Consider the following 13,268-nt stretch of genomic DNA (forward strand, 5'->3'; position numbering starts at 1 on the left):
GTGGCCCCGACCCAGTTCTGAGCACACTAAAACATGTACGAAGGGACTTCCCTGTGCCCGGAGTAGCTGCTGATGACACAGTACACGTGTTTGGAAGAAGGCATGCACATCTCCTTTTGAAAGTTAACTTATCCTTTTTTTTTTTTTTCCTCTTTTTATAATGAGAGGAAAAAAAAACAAAAACATGTAAAAGGCTAACACACGTTATACCAACTCCTGAGTCTCTGTAGCAACTGGGTCACAGCCAAGGAGTGAGTCAAGACATTCTTGCTGCCTTAGTTCGTAGCATGATGCAGACTAATTGAACACACTCTTAGGCTATGTCATTGTCAGCCCAGCAGAGCCAAATGTTTGTTTCATTTAAGGTGTGACAGCGTTTGATGACATGAAAAGCAGGTGCTTCTAGTGATAGAATAGAATATTTTCTCCATGTTTGAATGATTAGATTTTTCCAGTGATATGGGTCACTCTCATAATAAAATGCTATGAGTTGGAAATTGAAGAAAATATATCTACATGCTGTGGATAATCAGGGTAGTAGTACATTCCTCATTCTTACCAAGGGAATGCCATAATATGAATCATTTATGGTAAGATGGTTCTGGTGACTTTTTCATTTGATACTGTTATATGAGAGACTTTATAAGGACAAACTGTCCTTATAAAATGTTACATTTCCTGACTATTGCATGTATTGATATTAGAGTAGTATTTAGCATTAAAATAGTATTTTGTAACTTATTTTAAATGAAATAACAGTATCCAGGGTGCCTGGGTGGCTCAGTTGGTTGAGTGTCCAACTTCGGCTCAGGTCATGATCTCATGGTTCTTGGGTTCGAGCCCCACGTAGGGCTCTGTGCTGCCAGCTCAGAGCCTGGAGACTACTTCCGATTCTGTGGCGCGCGCTCTCTCTCTCTCTCTCTCTCTGTCCCTCCCCTGCTCGCGTGCTCTCTCTCTCTCTCTCAAACACAAATAAACATTAAAAACATTTTTGAATGAAATAGCAGTACCTAATTTACCAAGAAGGTGTTTGCTGTAATTAACTTAGACAAGTTGGTTTGAGTAGTTTTAGACTTCTTTTCATTCAGCCTATTGGTCATAAAACTCACCTAGTGATTTATGTAGTAAAATTTCATAAGTATATACAATATATTTGGTACTGTGTTTGATTAAGCAGGGAATAAAAGGTGTGTAAAATAAATACTCTGTCCTCAAAAAACTTAGATTTGGATCCAAGTATAGGCAAACTAGAGCTTCTTGGCCAAATATATTTGTAAATAAAGTTTTAAAGTTTTTTATTTTTGTAAGTTTTTTTGTAAATAAAAGTTTCTAGTTTTGTAAATAATGTTTCATTGGAAGCCAGTTGCACACAATCATTTTTGTATTATCTCTGGATGCTTTCATGCCTTATCTACAGAGGTAAGTAGTTGGAACAGAGACCATTCAACTAAATATATTTATTCCCTGGTCCATTATAAAAAAAATTTTGCTGATTCCTGGACAGCAGTCTTAAAGTAATAGGTATAAAATAAGTATTTCTCTTGGTTAGCTTTCTATATATTTCTTTGAAAGTTCTCTATGAAAGTGCTGTATGTGAATGTATGAATATGAATATATGACTTATTTTCCCTAACCATTAAAAAACTCAGTAATGCCTTAAAGTCTGTATATGTTTCCTTGAGAGTAATGAAGCTTTCTCTAATTGTTGGTTTTCTGACTTTGTACTTACTCACTGTTTACATGTACTTTAAAAAAAATAACAGCATTGGGAATAACTTAATTACCTAGTGGAACATAGTGCCATGCAAATCTTTATATTGAATACATTTCTAGAATACCTGAAAAGTGACAGAATCCCATTATAAGTGTAATTCACACAGCGGGTCTAACTACAGTGTGCTTTGGTCACCTCAGTCTGTTCTTCCACTGTTCCTTGCCCTCTGTCATCTGTCCCACATGCCCCCACTAGCCATGGGAGACTTAAACATGAGATTTGTACTTTAGGAAATACAAAAATTAAAAAGGGCTAAACTTTTTTTTTTTATATTAACCAGTATCTTCCTTTTTTTTTTTTCCCCCTGCTATAGAGTGAATGTGCAAATTACGTTCGAGTTTTGCATCACTATAATAGGACACATCTTCTGACCTGTGGTACTGGAGCTTTTGACCCACTTTGTGCCTTCATCAGGGTTGGATACCATTTAGAGGTAAGATAAGTTCACTCATATCAATAAAAGTCATGCTTAAAAGAACTTTATTTTAAAAGAAAAGTAGTGGATGGGGTGCCTGGGTGGCTTAGTCAGCCAAGCACCCGAGTGGGTTTGGCTCAGGTCATGATCTAATGGTTCCTGAGAAAGCCCTGCGTCAGGCTCCACCCTGAGAGCATAGAACCCTGCTTGGGATTGTCTCTCTCTCTCTCTCTCTCTCTCTCTCTGCCTCTTCCCTGATCATGTTCTCAAAAATAAATGATTGAATGAATGAATGAATGAATGAAAAATAAAAGAAAAAAAAAGTTTGTGGTATTTTCTTTGGTGAAAGAGAAAAGCATTTGTGATGTACTGGTAAAATTTTCTTAAGTCAGAGAAAGGATCTCTCTGGACCTTTAAAATCCTCATCAGCTATAAAATCAGTGAATCAATAAATTCTTTATGTATTCATTCCCTGAACAAATTCATTTACTTAATTGTGCACTTAAAAATATTATTTCATATGAAACTGTGTTCTCTGTTGTGTTCTTATGTAAATTTTATTAATGTAAACTGCCAAACTAGAATGCAACCATGAATATATGTAAAAATAAATTTATATAAACAAAGTTACTACATATAGTATTTTCTAAAGGGTATGCAAAGACGTTGATTTTGTAATTACTCTTATTTTTAGGCAGGTGAAGTGAGGGAGGGAGAGTTGGGAGCGGTAAGGGAGATTACAAACTGAAGCTAAGTATTAAAGAGTGAAAGCTGTATGCCCCAGACCCACTACTAGGTGAAAGAAAACAAATCTTAGATGAGTTCTGTCACGCATATAATACTGACCAACAAGTTGGCTTGAAGATCAGTCATATAACCTGTTTTGACAAGTCAGATGAACTCTCACTTATTTTATAAGGCACATTTTCAAGCACCTTACGTCACACTTTCACTCTGAAATATATTAAACGCTATTCTGACGTCAGAATCTGCTCCCTTTTTTTAGGTCAGAAGGCAGATCCTACATGAAGACAGGATGCAGATAAAACATACATGTAGATAGTCTATAGTCTCTTGATTCTCATACTGTATTTATGAAAGGGCTGCAGTGACCTTTCATTGCACTGACCTTTCAGTGATAAAATATTTTCAGTCACCACATATAAAGAATAACATTCATTTCACTAGTGAAAAATTATTTCTGATATTCCTTATACTAGTTAACACTCAGGTGCACGTATAATTAGCAATATCTGAAGTGCTTACTTTAGCTGCCTTTTGAGAGAGCCTCTGATTTGAGATACTTCAGCTGGTAAGTGTCCTTATAGGCGAGATTTTTGATTAGTCTATTTTAAATGGTAACCACCTCTCCTTGTAAATTAAAGCTAAGTAGCATACACAAACACATCAAGTGTATTCACTGAATTAAAGAGAAAAGACAGCTGATCTATTGGAAGAACTTTAAACGGAGATGTATAAGGCAAATCTGCACTGTGCAGAGTCAGAATATTTACATGTATACGAAGTATACAGACAGAGGCACCTGGGTGGCTCAATGTTAAGCGCTGACTTTCAGAGTAGAGCTTGCTTTGGATCTTTTATCTCCCTCTCTTTCTGCCCCTCCCCTGCTTATTCTCTCTCGCTCTCTCGCTGTCTCTCTGTCTCTCTCTCCCTCCCTCAAAAATAAATAAACATTAAAAAAAGTATACTGACAGTCACGTATGCATATATATAAAGCCAGAATATATACATTTTGTGGTGCAGATCTATTGGCAACAGATCCTCTCAGTTTTCATTATCTGAAAATGCCTTGATTTCATTTTTATTTATGAAGGAAATTTTCCCTGGATATAGAATTTTGGGTTCACAGGGTTGGTTTGTTTTGTTTTGTTTTGTTTTGTTTGTTTTTTTAGCATTTCAAAATGCTTCAAATGTTTTCTGATCTTTTTCTGATGTAAATTCCGGTTTCATTCATACTGATACTACCCTGTTTGCAGTTGCTTTGTATTTGAGGATTTTCTCTTCCTGTTTGGTTTTCACCAGTTTCTCCATAGTGTGCCTATTTGTGTGTGGTGGAGGTGGGAGATTGGTATTTACATTTCTTGAAATACTGACATTTTTTTAACACAAAAGCTTATGTTTTGCATCTAATTTCACACATTTTTGACCCTCGTAATTCCAAATAATGTTACTGCTTTATGCCCTCCTCTTCTTCAGGGTTTCGTGGGGGGCGGGGGGGCATTGTGCCACAAATGACTGGGATTCTACTCATTTTTATTGGTTTTGTTTTCTCTGCTTTGCAAATTGGATACATTCTCTTGACTTATTTTCAAGTTTGCTAATCCTTTCTCCTGACATCTCCAGTGGGCTGTTAAGCTAACCCCGTTAATGGTCAATACAGATATTGTACTTTGCAGTTCTAAAACTTTCATTTTGTTTATATTTCATTTCTTTAATGAGTATTTCCCCATATTTTTATTCATCATGACTATCTTTTTCTTTAAGCTCTTGAACATCTTTTTAACAGCTGTTTTAAAATCCCTCTGTGCTAATTTTAACATCTGGGTCAACTTAAGGTAAGTTTGCATTGATTGATTTTTTTCTCTTACCTGTAGATCATATTTTCTTGTTTCTCTGCATGTCTAGTAATTTTTGTTGTGTACCAGACATTATACATCGTATGTTTTCAAGATTGTGGGTTTGATTATCTTTTAAAGAGAGTTGATTTTTATTCTAGTAGGCAGCCTACTTGTCTGGACTCAAACTCACAAATCTCTTGTGATGGATGGCAGCCAAAACTCTCTTTCAACTTTCCAGACGGTGCTTTTTATGCTCTGCTTGCACGTGCAGTCAGGTGTCCGCCAAGAATTTGGGAAAGAATGTAGACATGGATTTCAGGGCGCCTCCTCCCTCAGTTTTTGGATATCTCCTCTTGCATTTCAGCTGACCTGGTACTTTCAATTTCTTTTTTTTTTTTTTTTTTTTTTTCTCTCCAGGCTATTAAGTCTGGAGCTTTCTGCTTGAGTTCTAGCCATTCCTCACCACATAGATTAGGGGATTTCCTTGAGTGAAAAACTTTCTTGTCTTTGCTCTTAACTATCTCTGTTTTCTTAAGATCATTTAAAAAAAAAATGACTAGTTTGTCATTATTATCCGTGTGAGAGTCCAGACTAGCGGATTGTCATTAGCAGAGATGGATCTCTATTATAAGTCACCTACATAGACATGGTATTGAACATTTTTTCTTGTGTAATTTTCTAAGTAACAATATGATTGGAAACACATTTTGAAAAATTCTGTACATTGCATAAAAGGAGCTTGTGGGATATGATAATAAGAATAGTGAGAGATTGATTCCCCAAACTCCATTTGGAGGCTTGATAACATTTTATATGAAAGAATGAGAAATTACAAATTATTATAGGCAAGGAAAATACTTTATTTTTTTTTTTTAATGTTTATTTTTGAGAGAGAGAGAGACAGAGTGCAAGTGGAGGAGGTGCAGAGGGAGAGGGAGACACAGAATTCAAGGCAGGCTCCCGGCTCTGAGCTGTCAGCACAGAGCCCGAAGCAGGGCTCGAACTCACAGAGTAATGGACCGTGAGATCATGGCCTGAGCCAAAGTCGGCTGCCCAACTGACTGAGCCACCCAGGCACTCCGGAAAATACTTTGTTTAAAAAACAAAGAGGCCCACACATATGAGATAGGTTTGCAGACATTAGTAGAATAGGTTGTGGAATGTCAGGAGATAACACTGGGAGCAAATTGGCACAGGATTTTAATGCCAGGCAGTGGCATTTTGTTGTTACTTCTAAAGACAGCATAGAGAACATAAAGGAATTGAGCAGATTGAATGACATGACATTAGTAATATTTAGAATTGATTCAAGCAGAGAGAGATGAAAGACAGACATTGAAGGCTATTACAAGAGTCTGTAAGATCATGAAGATATTTAACAGTATGGTCACAATAGCAAAGGAAAGGAAGTGTGGAACCAATGTGAGAAGCTGTTTAGTGGTCAAGAGGTTATATAACAACATTTTATTGGATGTTGCTGATTAAAGGGAATTAAAAAAACATTCCAAATTTATTTCTTGATGATTCAGAAAAAAAACAAGAGGGAGCTAAGAAAGCAGAGTAGGTTTTGTGAAAACATTTAAAAATGCTCAGTATTTCTCAGTTGTAACTTTTTCATTTCTGTGTATAGATATTTGAAACATTGATTTGTGTACTAGGAGAGGGTGTTACCAGAATAAGTTGAATTATTGAAGCCTAGGTAGTTAATTGTTCCATAATGTGTCTCCTCTCTCTTTCTCCTTCTCTTCCTCCCTCCCTCCATCCACCCCTCCATCTTACGCCTTCTCTCCCTCTTACTTTATCCAAGTACTTGGAAAATTCTATGATATAGGTGACAGTGAATGTCTAGGGAGTATCAGTGTAAACAGAGACTGAGCAGAGTAGTATAAGGCAAATCAGGTAGTAAAGAATTTATAATCACACTTGAAAGGGAAAATTATTGTAAATAATTTATTTATAATATAAAATTATATTATACACAATATAATAGAATTATATTATATATAATAGAATTATATTATACATAATATAATTCTATTATATTATACATAATATAATTCAATTATATTATACATAATATAATAAACATAATATAATTTATTTAATTATAAGTAAAATAATATATATTTATGTATATTATAAATATAATAAAAATTATTATAAAATGATAGCATCATCAATTCTACAGAGAGGGCAGTTTGCTAAAGGGATGAATAATTAGAATGTAGGAGATTAAGAAGTGACTGAATAGTGACAAAGTAAAGATAGTAATATTGCCTATTTAATCCAGAAGTAGATTCCTTATATTTCCTTAATGAAAAAAAAAAAATAAGGGAAAGCTACAAGAAGTATAGGAGTGTTGAAAGAAGTTTTTTCTTAGGATAGCAGATAGAGAAAAAGCAGTTATCCAGTAAGAGGAAATGGCCACTTCTTGCAGATAAGGTGAGCCAGGTGGGAAGTAAGTTTTCTGAGGGGAACAGTGAGCTATTTAATAGATCTCATCAGCAGTTTGATTTAAACGGATATCAGGAGAGAGAGACCTAAGGTAGAAATACGGATTTGAGAATCAGTAGCATGTGTGTGGATGTGTGCGTGTGTGTATGTGTGTGTGTGTGAAAGCTGAGATCTTTAGGCATGATATCATTGCCTAGGAAGAGAATTTGAGTAAAAGGGGAAAATAGCCAAATATGGAGCCTGGAAATACCAATTCTTGAAAGGCTTGTGGAGGAAGAAAAACCCACAAAGAGATTAAAAATGAGTGACCAAAAAGTTTAGAAGGGAAATCAGAGAATGAGACAGCGCAGAAATAAAGGAGTGATCGTCGAGGTTAAAAGTTTTGAAGAGTCAAACTGTCATTGGACCTAGAAAGTCTTTGGAGGCTTTTATGAGAGGAGTTCCGTTAAAATGTGGATGCAGATCATAGTCTTCTGGCATTAAAGATTAAGGCCAACTTTCTCTTGAAGCACTTTTATCTTTTTCACAGTGCTCTATTTTCTTTTTCTTTTTTTTTTTTTTACTGAAGTGTAATAAAAATACAAGGAGTATACAGGATATAAATGAATGGCTAGATCATTTTCCTAGATTCAGTGATTTATTTTTTTGTTTTTATTTTCACCTTTTTCCCCCCTCATATATCATAAACTTTCGGGATATTTTTTGCTCGTATGCTCCTTCTAGTTTAGTATTCATTCTTAAAATTGTTTGTTTTTTTTTTATTTCAAAACCCTTAATACTGTCACCTCATTTTTTAGTTTTTCTAATTTCTATTGATGATTTATGTTTATTTCTTCTTCTTAATTCTAAATTCCATTGAAATACTAAGTTATGGTTGGGTTCTTATCTGTTTTGTGCACTTTTTTTTTTTTTTGACAGACCTTAATGGTTTGTGGTAAATATTATTCTGTTCCTTATTCTTGTTTCTTATAAGAACATTGTACTAGATTTAGCTGGATCTTTCTCTGTTGCTCATTTTTATATAGAATTAGTCTTCCTAAGCTTTTAAAAGGGAAGTGTGGGTCAGAATAGATGTCTAGTACCTTCACGTTCTAGAACTCACCATTCTGTTTTGTTCATTGAAGTGTTAAAGAAAAAAGTATGGAGAGGTATGTATACGCATCTTCTCCTGGCTATCATCTTTTCATCTTTTATCAGGATATTGCTTTTTCTTTGGCCTTCTTTATCTTTTTCTTGGGCAAATGATACTCTACTTCAGCAGTTTCTTCTTGGAAGGGGGGTGCGCTGGTGAATTCTGAGGGTTCACAGAGCTTCATCTTTCCCACAGACTTCTTGCAGTCACTCAGAGATCAAATCCACAAAAATTCCCACCAGGTTCAACTGATGTTCTAAAGCAATGCTACACTCCCTGTGAGCCCTTGGAAATTGGAGAGTTCTTTTTTTCTGTGGTGTATCAAAAGCTGGTTGCTTCTGTCTGCTTCTTCCTGAAATATATGAATACCCTGTGAGGTTTATAGCTCATGATGTTTCATCCACACCAGCTTGTACTTGGTTACTCATGGAGATGTCTCAACAGCCAGTTTTGCTCTAAGTGTTGTCAATGAGCTTTTGGTTTTGCATCCCTAGTTGATCCATCTGTTTTTTCTGGGAGAATTTATAGAGGATAGAATATATGCCTCTGCTGGTATCCTTGCAGAAACTCACAGGACCTTTTAAATAGCACACTGCTCTACAAATATAGAGTACTACATGAAATACTATGCATTTGTGTTTACTTCTAATTTTACACACCTTCCAAAGAAAATGGAAGTTAGGTGTTGAAATGTAGAGGTTCAGATAAAAAGAAACCCAGCAGTTCAGGTATAAAACATGTATTTCTAGAGAACTGGAAAAGGCCTTGAACTGCCGCAAAATTAAAAGTGCTTTTGTTACTGCACAACCTAAGTTTCTCTTAGAACACAAAGACTTTAGCAAATCACATTAGCATGTTACTATTTGTATTAGTTTTCTATGATGCAAAAAAAAAAAAAATCAAAAATTGGGCAGCTTAAAATAACATACATTTATTATCTCACATTTTCTGTGGGATAGGAGTTCAGGGTGCTACTCAGCTGGCCTCACTGCTGGAGGTGTCTTCAAGACTTCATGTATCTTTCTGGAGTGCAAGGTCATATTCTAGGTTCTTGTGATTGTTGACAGAATTTAGTTCTTGCTGAGCTGTGGGACTCAAGTGTCCATTTTCTTGGCGTCTGTCCCCCAGGGGCAGCTCTCAACTCACAGTATTCTACCTGCAGTTCCTTGCCACGCGGCCCTATCACACATGGCAGCATACTTCTTCAAGGCCAGCAGGAGAATATTCCTGTTTAGTTTACCAAGAGGGAGTGATACAAGATAATCTAGTCATGAGAATTGCTGTACCATCCATAACCATAGAAAGTGCTATAGAGTAGAGAGTGGTTGCCACTATATTTGTGCTTTCTGGCCACACTGAAGGAGCGGGATTACCCCGGACATCTTTGTGTGCGGCTCAGAATCTTGGGTGCCCGTGACACTCTGCCTACCATGTCTTACATATTAAAGAAAGGTTGTATTAGCACAGATGTTTTCACAGGCTCTTTCTGGGGGGAAACAAAGCAAAGGCATAGGATAAAGGGTGAGAAATGAAGTCATTTGTTTCTAAACTTTGTGGCTCTCCTCTTAAAAGAAGTCTGCATTCCTTTTTGCCAGAACCATAGGATTCAGGGATGAATATGTGGGCCATCTCCAAAATTTGTCTTCCCAAACATGAGAAAATAGGTTTATTCTTGCGGGCATGAACATTTGAATATACATTGCTGTCATATTTCATTAATGTAGGGTATATTTTCTCAGTGTATTTTTATTTTAAGCCTATTTATATCACTTTTTAAGTATGCAGACTAAATTAGTCATGCAACTATGCTTGGCTCCAAATACAATCAATAATGCACTTTTTGATTTTCAGTGTATGGTTTTGACACATTTCCTCTAATGCAGCTCAGCTATTTAAGTTGGGATATTATCAGCTTCAAAATCGTAAGAGTTACACATATCCTTCGATCTAGTATAAATCTCTTTGAAAGTGTGTTAGAAACTGTATTCAAGTAATGATCCTAACAATTAGCCCATGTTTATATTTCATAGACTGGAAATTTTTAATTCTGTAGTTAAACATTTTATAATATGCCAGTAAGAGGTTACAATTTAGACACAACAGGACTCTTGCCTTTTGGAGCCATATGTTTTACATATTGGCCCTTTAGAGTTTGAACTCTTTATTTTCAGTAAATACTAAAAATACCATTTCAAGCAATAATTTTTAAATATTCAAAAGAGATCAAAATACATGTTATGAATATGTGGATTTTTTTTTTCTTTTTTTCAACGTTTATTTATTTTTGGGACAGAGAGAGACAGAGCATGAACGGGGGAGGGACAGAGAGAGAGGGAGACACAGAATCGGAAACAGGCTCCAGGCTCCGAGCCATCAGCCCAGAGCCTGACGCGGGGCTCGAACTCACGGACCATGAGATCGTGACCTGGCTGAAGTCGGACGCTTAACCGACTGCGCCACCCAGGCGCCCCGAATATGTGGATTTTTTAATGAAGTATGGTTTTTAACAGGTACTTAATTAATATTGGTTTCTTGGTCAGTTCAATTTTCCTGTTTAAAATACAGAGTAAAATTCCATTGGATAGCCAACAAAACCAGTAACAGCTTCTTGTGGCTTAAAAATGTTACCCATTAGAGTTGTGTAACTAATATTAGTGTTTTGTTTTACACAGCTGTGATCAGTATATCCATGCATTTAATGTTCCTTGTGCTTTTCACAAAGAGATCTGTATATTTTTATTTCACAAATTATTTTGTTTAATACCCATTCTTGCCACACCCAGCTTCTAAACCCACAATATTACAAAGATTTTTAAATTTGTTCTTTCACTGGGCTTCTGTTAGGCCTCTGTTTATTTCCACTTGTTTAACTGCAATGATCATAACAGTAGGTGAAAAAATGTAAGGGTAATAATTTTAAAATAATTTTGTAACAGTCAAGGGTGTGCATTACCCATTTGAATTGAATAGATATATGAAGAGTTGCATCAAGTATTTGGGAACATGCATACTTTCAGATAATTTTAATAAATTAAACTAGCCTTTAGTTAACACAAATGTCCATCTTATTGGTCACATGTTTTATAGGGCAACCTTGGTTGTAATTTCCTGATCCATTTATGTGAAAGGGTATAGAAATGTCTTACTGATTTAAAAATCATGGCAATTTTTTATATCCTCCTTTAAAATAAGTGATTAAAAGGTAATACGTATCACCCTATGAAATCAGGTTTAGGTTTCGTTTTGGCCTCACTCTATATATTTTTCATTCTGTAGACCAGGTGTTGTTTATGTATTTTTGACTGAAAATGTCATTGAAATTATGGGCAATGAAAATAGACATTACCTTACAATGGTACTTTTTTTTTTTTTATTTTTAAGCAAGGAGAATGGAAATATGTATGAAAATGGATACTGAAAATTAAATGTGGAAGGAGAAGTTATTTATACTAACACAGTAGCAACCAAAGAGAATATGTTGATAGTTCTTTTAAAAAAGAAGACAAAAATGTTGTGAATAGGTAAACAAGGCTCTTGTACATTTTATATTACATTGTATCAAGACTTATGATTTAGAAATTAGCATTAGAAGATTTAAATAGAACCAGTATTTTAAAAGAAATTATATGGTTTGTCAACTGGGTCCTTAGTCATTGTCTGCATTGTTTCTTCTGCCTTCTTTGCTGGAAATCAAAAGGGAGTATGGTGCTTTCAATCAGGAGCTCACAGTCTATTATTTTTGTGATTTTTAAAACCCCTAAGGTTATTTTAAAATGTCTCCACAGAGGAATTCTTCCTTCAGGTCCTCTCTTCTGTCACTTTCAACAGTGAAAGCTGGTTACGTGATCTGGTGAGCAGGAAGACAGGATTCTTTGTCTGAGAATGACTATATGAAACCTCTTGGTTTCGTATAGAAACCGTTTGACACACTTGACTTAACGACTCCCTTTTGCGTGCTGAGTGTGAGGCAGTTAACAAGAAGCCCCTCTCTCCAGCTCTGTGTATTGTGAGCAGGAGGAAGGTACCGAGAAAAGCTGGGTGATGCCGTGTTGCAGAGCAACTTCCCCTGGAGGCCGGATCAGGCGGGGCTGATACTGGTTCTGAACTGGAACTAATGAAAGAAGTAGCAGGCCATATCCACGGGGAACTGGGAGTTCTGCTCTAGGGCTTTTGTCCACCTAAAACATATGAATACATGGAAGAAGTCAAAAGATAATATGAAATAATAAAAAGTGAAATGAAAATAAAATAAAAAGTGAAATTGTTGCCACCCAAACTTCTGCCCACCTCTTCCGTGGCACTCCTCTGATTAGAGTTTGATGTTTAGTTTTCTAAACATGGGTGCGTGTCTGTATAAAAATAAAAAAATGTGAAACTCCACTTGAAGTCCTGATTTCATTGGTTTTAACTCAAAAATATTTCATGGAAATGCATTATATGTTAGGACACAGTAATTCTGTCTCATTCATTTAAATGGCTGCATAGTATTTCATTGTGAGAACGAATCATAATGTATGTAATGAAGCATTTTATTTTTAAACTGTCAATCCTAAGCCTGCAGTGAAGCAGAGAATGAGCATGATGCTTGAGGGGTTGGGCACCTAACGTGCAAATGAGCCCCTCATGGCTGTCGACCAGTTAAGCATTCATGTCTCTGGAGTTTAATCAGATGTTACAAACTGGCAGCCATATGCTGGATTGGGCTCACAGATGTGCTTTGTTTGTCACAGTGTTTCTTGTTTGTTCTCTTTTCAAGAGCCTACATTTGAAAACTGGTTGGTTTCACATTGTACATTGTGATTTCCATTGAAGTGACATGAAAAGAATCTGTTGGTGCTGAGTAGTTGCTGCTGGACTCTTTACATAGGGGCATGTTATTAACAGTGTTGCACGGTCCCCATCCCTCTCACTTAC

At 35.9% G+C, this 13,268-nt stretch overlaps 1 protein-coding gene across 1 annotated transcript in view; it reads left to right on the top strand.

Moving 5' to 3' along the window:
* SEMA3E (semaphorin 3E) overlaps positions 1 to 13,268 on the top strand; it is a 243,267-nt gene that overhangs the window by 156,999 nt on the left and 73,000 nt on the right. Inside the window, exon 4 of the mRNA XM_058725250.1 lies at positions 2,088 to 2,207. Coding sequence (XP_058581233.1) covers positions 2,088 to 2,207 — 120 coding nt within the window. The remainder of the gene's footprint in view (positions 1 to 2,087; positions 2,208 to 13,268) is intronic.

The sequence above is a fragment of the Neofelis nebulosa genome, chromosome 4 (genome assembly GCF_028018385.1).
Source record: "Neofelis nebulosa isolate mNeoNeb1 chromosome 4, mNeoNeb1.pri, whole genome shotgun sequence".
Classification (NCBI taxonomy): Eukaryota; Metazoa; Chordata; class Mammalia; order Carnivora; family Felidae; genus Neofelis; species Neofelis nebulosa.